The sequence below is a fragment of the Salvia hispanica genome, chromosome 6 (genome assembly GCF_029641045.1).
Source record: "Salvia hispanica isolate PSC_SH4W2 chromosome 6, Shi_PSC_v1, whole genome shotgun sequence".
Taxonomy (NCBI): Eukaryota; Viridiplantae; Streptophyta; class Magnoliopsida; order Lamiales; family Lamiaceae; genus Salvia; species Salvia hispanica.
Genome location: NC_142697.1, coordinates 8,646,158 through 8,655,852, shown reverse-complemented (window position 1 = coordinate 8,655,852; position 9,695 = coordinate 8,646,158). Strand labels below are relative to the sequence as shown.

General features: G+C 44.6%; 1 protein-coding gene across 1 annotated transcript; it reads right to left on the bottom strand.

Moving 5' to 3' along the window:
• Positions 1–1,302: 1,302 nt before the first annotated feature.
• LOC148923158 (uncharacterized) lies at positions 1,303–8,161 on the bottom strand. The gene is made up of 2 exons (XM_089061414.1): positions 7,018–8,161; positions 1,303–1,361 (listed from the first exon to the last, which is right to left on the bottom strand). Exons 1-2 carry the CDS (start codon positions 8,159–8,161, stop codon positions 1,303–1,305), a joined length of 1,203 nt encoding a protein of 400 aa, XP_088917540.1.
• Positions 8,162–9,695: the final 1,534 nt, after the last annotated feature.

Genomic DNA, 9,695 nt, shown 5'->3' with positions numbered 1-9,695 from the left:
CGGCGTACCGAAGAACACGCCAGGGTTTAAAGTACATGCAGCATGGGAGCTAGTCACCCACTCTAATGCGGGGGCGTTCAAATCCAGCTACTCCAAAGCCTCCCACATTGAAGACCGCATCCTCCGATTCGCCCAGACATTTATTAGCTACAATCTGATGGGAACGGCGAACTCAGCTCTGACAACCACTGACCTCTACTTCACCTGGTCTATGGCAAGGGTGTGAAGGTGCATCTCGGCTATTGGTTGGCCCAAGCATGCCATCAAATGACAAGCAATCCCGCGCGACATATGTACACATGCCATCTCCTCGGCGCTTACCTCCAACGGAACATTAACATGAAGATAGCCAAAACCGCTCCTCTGGTCGTGATGTGTGAGCCCCCAGAGATCTTCAACGTTGAATATTTCTTCAACGAAGGGCTGCTCCAGGCACACGGCAAGGAAACCTTCTTCTACGAGGTAGGAGATAAGGTGAAGACGGAGTCAGAGGCTGTGGAGGCTGTTTCCAATGAGGAGGTTGAGGAGTTGAAGAAGGAGATGCAAGTGATGAGGAAGGAGATGGTGAAGGAACTCAGTGGGATGCGAAAAGAATTGAGCGGGGCCCGGGAGGAGATAAAGGCGCTGCGGGGGAACATTGCAGACCTGGCAATGAAGTCCTCCAAACAGAATGAGCGGATGGATAGCAGAAGCCATGGAGCTGATGATGACAATGTCAAAATGGGTGGAGAAGACACTCTCCCTGACCCAGCAGAAGGCGCTTCCTGGATCCAGCAGTGAGGTCAAGCAGGCCGGCCAGGGCAGTTCCTCCATCCAGCGACCCCCACACCCGCTCAAGCCAGTTGTCACCCCATCTGCATCCAAGCCAGTGTTAATCCCATCCAAGTCAAAGTCCCTGACGTTAAAGAAACCAGTGTCCGATCAGCAAGAGAAGGAGGAAGAAGAGTCGGAGCTGCCGGCGAAGAAGAAGGTGAAGATGACCCGACCCGGAATCCCACCCCAGTCTGGCTCTCGAGGGGGCCAGACCCAGAAGTGAATTGCCCCTCATGACCAAGTAACTTTTATTTTCTGTATTAGCGTAATTTTTTGTTTTTTATGTCTGTGTTATTATCTGTGTCTCTGTTAATAATTGCTATATGTGTTTACCTTCTCCCACTTAGCCCATTGCTTGGTCTAAGTGTGAGATGTAACGACCCGCCCATCTAGGGTATAATAAATGCGGCGATCGTTAACTAGGCGGACTTAAATGCATCAAAGATCATAGGCTAGGGTTCCATTTAAAAAGGGATTTTACCAAAGCATTTAATGAACAATTATGTAGGAGAGAAATGATGCCTTAGCAAAGAAATCCAACAAAAAGGCTATCACCAAAAATGCTCAAAAATAGCAATAGTTCCAAAATATTCTCAAGTGTTCCATATCCAAAATATTCCCACGAATCTAAAAGTATTCATCCCAACCAAAAGATAACAATTTTTCATAATATAGCGGAAGCGACCAAGAAAGAAGTGAGGCTATGTATGGAGACACAACGACACTTTAAGTACCAACAGATCATCTTATTATTTCCTACTCAACACCGCCGCCCGCTCGTCACCGCTCATCCTGCACATAGGGAAAACACATGCAGGGCTGAGTACTATAAACATACTCAGTGGACTCATGCCGAAAACAGTTTTATCACAATTATAGTTATCATGCCATTTTCAAGTGTCCATCGGGGTTTTAAATTTAGAAAGACCCGAGGCACCAAAATATATTCTTTCTCAAATATCACGGTCGCGCATCCATTTTTCACATCGACGTTTACCATATCCTCATTCTACATGACAAGGACTGCGGCCGCAATCCAGGTCACTAGACCGGCCAACCCGTACGCTAACACTCGGTCTAACATTGGTGTAAACTAACCCAAGTAGAGTTTGCGGCTCTACAAGGATCCGAATTCGATTAAATCAATAGTGGCATAGCCACGAGGGATAGGCACGACAAAACAAATCAAGGCATGATAACACAGATTTCATTCTCATCAATATCAGTTTAGGACAATGTCCTTATTTTAAAAGAAAGCCCACCTCGTCGGCTTATCTCGAAAGTATTCTCTTCTCCTCGTTTATCACGCTGAGAGCGCGAAGTATCACCATTAAATTAGGCGTATCACAAATCAGTTTCAATCATTGATTTCAAATCATGCATGTCTCCCATATTTCCCTTTTTTCCCATCGATAAATCTTTAATATCATCATCCAAAATCAAGGTATGATTAGCATATCATTTTTATTCAAATAACAACTCCAAATTCACCATTAAATCGTGTCACGCATGAGTGTTCCACACACACAACACACGCACACGATCACAACACATGTGCACGCCTCCCGAGGCGTGCACACACACACTCTCGGTCACACACACACACACATCCATGCATCCCAATTTCATCAATTTATTTTCCCTTCACTCAATCTAAATGCATGTGGACTCAAGAACACCGATTAATCGGTAGAAGAAGAGGAGATCAAAGATTAAAGTACCTTTTCCAAAAGAACAATCGGTAGAAACAAGTTATAGCCTTGATTCTTCAATAAAATCTTGAACTTCAACTTGAATTCTTCTCAATTGATGAAGAAATCTTGAAGAAAACTTGAAGAAAATTTGGAGAGAGTGGGGGAGAAGTGGGGAACGGTTTTCAAGAGTGGGGCGATTTTTGTAGCTAGGGTTTTGATTTTCCTCTCCTCTTATTTATAGAGTGCCAACAATAATATCTCTAATTAAATAAATTAGAGATTTGAGAAGATATAGAGAGATTTGAAGAGTAGTTGGCGTTGAAACCGTTGAGAATATAGGGGATTTCGAAATTTAGGCTTATTTATTTAGCCTATGATTTAATTCAAATATTTCACGGAGTAGAATAATATATCACGGAGCAAGAAAAATATTAATATTTTTCCCCAATTAAAAAGGAAAGTGGCGTGACTTTTTCTTTCTCAAAAGGGATTTAGTATAAATCCTAATTAAATTAGGATATGGCAATATCTTCTTAGATTTGGCAAGATATGGTAAGATATTCTAGCATATTTATATTTATTCATGGAATAGAATAAATAAGGGATCAAACAATATAAATAATTCCCTCTTCTCCAATATATGAGATTTTCAAAAATCTCATGGGAAAAATCAAAGTGGTGATTCGAAAATTCCATGTAGGATTTATAGAGTATTTGGACTTTGGATTTAATTTGGATAATTATCCCAAACAAATAATTAAATCCAAGAAAAATAGGATTTCTTCTCCAATAATCATGATGGCCGAAAATTTCCACACATTTAAAATAATACTCCTATTTACTCCTCACTCATCCCTTAGGAAAATAATTCACCCACAATTATATTTCTCCGCATCAAATATTCACACCCAATCAATCATTTCCTCACATCCTCTTCTTTTTCTCAACGCATTGACCTTTCAACGGCCACGTCATATTTTCCCATCTTTGACTATTCAATAGCCACGTCAACATTTCAACAAGTTCACTATTCAACTCAATCTCCATTCTCATACGCAATTAGGTCACAAAGACACTATGCAATTAATTACTCATCAAATAATCCACATATCATAGCATTTAGGGCATTTAATGCAAAAATTTTATAACCCGAAAATTAGGGTTTGAAAAAGTGGGGCGTTACATTCCACCACCCTTAAAAGAAATTTCGTCCCGAAATTTGGTACCTCATGGAAAAAGTTCCGGGTACAGTTCCTTCATCTTGTCTTCAAGCTCCCACGTGGCTTCTTCATATTCGTGGTTCCTCCATAGCACTTTCACACTAGCAATGGATTTATTTCTCAAGTTCTGAACCTTTCGGTCCAAGATCATTTGGGGCCTCTCTTCGTAACTCAAGTCGGAATTCAACGCGACTTCTTCGTAGTGAATCACATGCTTCGGATCGAACACATATTTTCGCAATTGCGATACGTGAAAGACGTTGTGCACGTTTCCAAGACTTGGCGGTAGCGCCAATCGATAGGCTACGGGTCCTATTCCTTCTAGAATTTCGTAAGGCCCAATAAAACGTGGTTTCAATTTTCCTTTAACGCCAAATCGTGTTATCCCTTTCGACGGGGACACTTTCAGAAAAACCTTATCACCGGCTCGAAACTGTAAGTCAGTTCGTCGGACGTCAGCGTATGACTTTTGTCTGTCCTGGGCTTCCTTTATTCTCACACGAATTTGTCGAACAACTTCAACCATCTCTTCGACCGCATCGGGTCCTAGCACCCGTCGCTCTCCAACTTCATCCCAGTAGAGCGGTGATCTACATTTTCTTCCGTATAAGGCTTCATATGGCGCCATGTTGATTGTTGCTTGGAAGCTGTTATTGTAAGCAAATTCAATTAGCGGTAGCACGGTCTCCCAACTTCCACCGCGGTCGAGAATCGCGGCTCTCAACATATCCTCGAGAGTTTGGATCGTCCTCTCGGATTGCCCATCGGATTGCGGGTGAAATGCCGTGCTAAAATTCAATCGCGTTCCAAGCTCGCGTTGTAGACTAATCCAAAATTTCGATGTGAACTTCGGGTCACGATCGGACGTAATTGTCACTGGGACTCCGTGCAATCGCACAATCTCCTTTATGTAGATCCGAGCTAGCTTGCTCGATCCATGAGTTACCGGAATCGGTATGAAATGCGCACTCTTAGGGTCTTCGGCAAGGCCGTCACAAAATCTATGGCGATGTGCTCCCATTTCCACTCGGGTATCTCCAATGGTTGTAATTTTCCATGTGGTCGTTGATGTAATGCCTTCACCTGTTGGCAGGCTAAGCAACGTTCTACAAATGCCGCGATATCTCTCTTCATGCCATTCCACCAAAAGGACTTTTTCAAGTCTTGGTACATCTTCGTGCTTCCAGGGTGAGCAGTGTATGGAGTTTCATGAGCTTCGCTCATGATCTCATTCTTAAGTTCCTCGTTGTTTGGCACGCACAACCTTCCTTCAAAGGTGAGGGCATTGTCGGACTCCTCACTAAATTTTCCGGATTCACCGGTTCTCACTTCAATTCGGATTTCCTCTAGTTCCGCATCCATCCGTTGTGCTGCAACGATTCTCGTTTTCAGATCTGGTTTAACCACCAAAGTGGCAATTCGCCCTTCCACTGTTTCGGGTGCTCTTATCACTTCTAATCGCATTTTGCTAAATTCTCTTATCAAGCTCTCCTCTTCCGTCAGAAAGGTAGCTATTTGCGAATGATCTCTATGGCTCAAAGCATCAGCCACTACATTTGCTTTGCCGGGGTGGTAGTTAATGCTACAATCGTAGTCCTTCACTAGTTCGAGCCATCTTCGTTGTCGCATATTCAAGTCTCTTTGCTCGAAGAAATACTTTAAGCTCTTGTGGTCCGTAAAGATTTCACATCTAACTCCGTAGGGATGATGCCTCCAAATCTTTAGGGCATGTACCATTGCTGCTAACTCCAAATCGTGCGTTGGGTAATTCAACTCGTGTGGCCTTAATTGTCGTGACGCGTAGGCGATCGCTTTAATGTTTTGCATCAAAACGCATCCTAATCCAACCTTAGAAGCGTCGGTGTAGACTACGTAGTTCACTCCAGACTCGGGCACAGCTAAAACTGGCTCGGTTGTCAACTTTTCCTTCAAGAGTTGAAAGCTTGCTTCACACTCTGGGGTCCAATTCACCTTGACTCCCTTCTTGAGTTGTTGCGTCATTGGTCTCGCTATCTTGGAGAATCCTTCAATGAATCTTCGGTAGTATCCTGCCAATCCTAGGAAACTCCGAATTTCGTTTGGTGTTGAAGGCGACTTCCATCGTTGTACTGCCTCAACCTTGGCGGGGTCCACTCGGACTCCTTCTGCCGACACAATGTGTCCTAGAAAATTCACTTCCTTCAGCCAGAATTCACACTTGCTGAATTTGGCGTAGAACTTTTCGGTCCTCAACGTCTCCAACGTGATTCGTAGGTGCTCCTCATGCTCTTTCTCGTTCTTAGAGTAGACTAGTACGTCATCTATGAAGACTAAAATGAATTTATCCAAGTACGGATGGAATTTTCGATTCATCAAATCCATGAACACCGCTGGGGCATTCGTCAATCCAAACGGCATCACCACAAACTCGTAGTGGCCATATCTTGTGCGAAACGCAGTCTTGGGTATATCCTCCCTTCGAACTCGTAGTTGGTGATATCCAGACCTTAAGTCCATTTTTGAAAAGACTCCTGCTCTCGTAGTTGATCGAACAAATCATCTATCCTCGGCAGTGGATACTTGTTCTTTAGAGTCAACTTGTTTAACTCCCTATAGTCGATGCACATTCTCATCGATCCGTCCTTCTTCTTCACGAAAAGTACTGGTGCGCCCCACGGCGAGACACTAGGTCTAATGAAACCTAAGTCCATGAGTTCTTGGAGTTGTATCTTTAGTTCCTCCAACTCCTTTGGCGCCATTCGGTATGGTGCCTTTGATACGGGTGCGGCTCCCGGTTCAAGGTCAATTGTGAACTCCAATTGCCGATCTGGTGGTGGTCCAAGTAACACTTCTGGAAAAACGTCTGGAAATTCTTGCACGACAGCAACATCTTCCATCTTCTTTTCGTCCTTCTCCTCTCCATGGAGGTAGATAAGATAGGCAGTTGGCCCCTTTTTCATCATTGCGGTCGCTTGAAGCGCGGATATGATGGCGGTTCGCCGATTCATCGAGATTCCATGATATTTGCCTCTCCTTACAACGAATCGTCGCAAAGTTCGTTGTCAGCCAGTCCATTCCCAAGATTATATCGATATCCTCCATTTTTATGACTCGCAAGTCATGAGCAACTACGTTCGAGCACGTTCTAGATATTTCTATCATTCCTCCTACTGGTGAGGACACCATCATTCTACGTTCAGATTCGCTAGTAGGCAAGCTCAAAGTGCGCACACATAATTCAGATATAAACGAGTGCGATGCACCCGTGTCAAACAACACAACAACAGGGGTATCGAGAATTTCGCCCATACCTGTCAAATTTCCTTTCTCACGATCCTCTTGTTCCTTCTTCGGCTTTCTCTGTTCCAGCGCAAACGCTCTAGCTTGGGGAGGAAGTCTGGGGCGGTGAGGTTGTTGTTGCCGCGACGATGAGTCACGATTTCCTCCCGATTCATTCGGCGGTGCCCTCGCTTGTTGACGGGATCCCTGATCGTTCCGTCTCGATCCCGATCCTATCTTGTTATTTGGACACTCCCTAGAGAAGCGACTGTTTCCTCCACAAGTGTAGCACTTGATCACATTCTGATATCGACATTCTCCGAAATGGTACTTAGAGCACACATTGCATTGTGGTGCCCTAGGTCGGTAGTCTCCTCTCTGGCTAGACGTACGCTGCCCTCCTTCGTACTGGGACTGATGCTGACTTGACTGATGCCGTTTTCCATCGTGCGAAGCTCTGTGCTCATCCCACTTTCGTTTCTCTCTGGAGTAGTGCGGTGGGGGTAAAGACGAAGTAGTATTCTCCTTAGCTTTCTCCTTAGGCATTGCTGCCTCAATATCTAGCGCAAGTGCTAACGCTTCAGTGTAGGGGAGTCTCCCTCGGCTGGCCAACGACATTCTTATCTCGGGTTTTAGTCCCTCACGGAACTTGTCGGATAGCTTCTCATCGGTGTCGACTTGATCGGGGGCATACCGGGTCATGCTGTTAAGCGCTCGATCGTACTCGGTCACTGTCATGCGTCTTTGTGTCAGATTGTGGAATTCCGCTGCCTTTGCTTTCCGATAGCTTTTCGGCACATACTTGTTGTATACTTCCGTTTTGAATCCTTCCCACGTCATCGCCTCTACTTGGTCCCGTGGCATAGTCTTCGTTCTTGTATCCCACCAAAAGTCGGCTGCCTCAGTCGGCTGATGGGTCACACAACTCATGCGTTCTCTATCGTTGCATCTCAAAATCACGAAGATGCGCTCTATTGCCCGGATCCAAGATTCAGCCTTGGCCGGTTCTCCCAATCCATCAAACACCGGTGGCTTTTGCTCTAAGAATAGTTTCACGATTTCTCGATCGACCGGAGGCGGCGGAGGCGGAGGAGGTGGAGGATGCGGAATAGGTTGTGACACGCTGTCCTCTTCCTCCGTTTGAGGAGTTGGTTCTCGGTGGCGTCTTGGTGGCATTCTGATTTATCAACACAAAATATTCCCATGGTTCTAACAATAGCCACGTGATATAGTTGAATAACAAGGTTCATGGGTCAATTGATTTAGAGTATATGGCCAAGCACAAGATATCAAAAGTTCCTCACGTAGACGGATTGCCAAGAGTAGTGTCAATCAACATTGTTACCAAAAATTGGCTGCGTCAAGGTTATCAAAAGATCAATGTTTCCATATCATCAAGGCAATTGCACTTAAGAAGCAATCGTACAATTTAAGTGGCGAGTACAGGGCGCCATAAGGTATTCAAAAAATGGTGGTGCGGTAAGAGGCATGATGTGATGGCGTGATAACATAGTGATAGATAATTTGTACCATGTACGAAAGGCAATCCATTGAATCAAAATAAATATCTCCCCATGGCATATAATAAAAGAAAAACGTTGCCTCATAAAGGTCTTAGTATCAATGCAGAAAAACGAAAGAGAGTAGCAAAAATTATAAGGTAGAAAATCAAGCCAATCAATCCAAAACATGGGGGAAGCCAAAACAAATATTCCACGACCATCAATCCTAATCGATGTCGTTCATATCCTCCTCGGGGTCATCATCCTCATCCATTTCCAAAGCGGGTCCTTCCTCGTCCGGTCCCTCATTCTCACCATATTCACCGACATCCGGGGGCGGCGGAGTGATCGCACGCATGTCCTCCACGTTTCCATGGATAATCAAAGGATTAGCTGCGTTAGCCTTAAGTCTCGACCTAGTAGGGACACGATCAACATGCGGCTCCTTATCGCGACGATACCTCCATCGGCGGGCCTGTCCCGGCGGATACTTGTGCGGTGGGGGACTAAGCGGCGGTCCATCCGTCGCAGCTGCCATAGCTGGGAGTAGCACTCCTATTAAGCCGATTATATCGCCTCGAGGCTTGTACTATGGCGGACTGAACCATGTATATGGCAATGCAGCTTGGGCAGTCCATTCGCTCCAAGGACTTGGCAGAGTGTGGATCAATCTCGAGATCCCCGCGTGATGGGTAACTCCTCCATACGCGTATGCATCCATCCAGCGATCGTAGAATTCAGTGACGTAGGTTAAGAGAAAGGACTTTCCATCCCACTCAAACTCTTGGTAGGTTTCGACAGGGAAAACCTTGTTTTTCGCGTAACGATCGCGCATCGGTGCGTAATAATGATTAGGCATCTACAAAAGAAATCTCAGCATCAGAACAAGGATCGAAGAAAATATCAATAGTGTATAAGATTTCAACTGATGCTGAGAGTACGATGGATATATATATATATATATATGTGTGTGTGTGTGTATGCGTCGAACGACGGAGGTGTGGAGATAATATCATATCAAGAAATAACGGAATTTCCTTTCCGTGCCAAAAGGTTTGTATATATATATATATATTTTCGCGTTTCAACGCTTCGCTATTCGTTCTCATAAGTCGATCGCCTAGTATTCGGCGTTTGATGCCTCTAAGTTCGATATTATCACAAAATTTTCATTCACGGCGCGACTTACAACTATGTATAGCAGCATG

Excerpts from the sequence above, each read along its gene's own strand:
- LOC148923158 (XM_089061414.1), bottom strand. The coding sequence starts at position 8,161 with ATGCCACCAAGACGCCACCGAGAACCAACTCCTCAAACGGAGGAAGAG. Across the intron at positions 1,362-7,017 it reads TGAGAAAGGAAATTTGACAG|CCTTTTTGTTGGATTTCTTT; the intron begins GTATGGGCGAAA and ends TTTTGGTGATAG.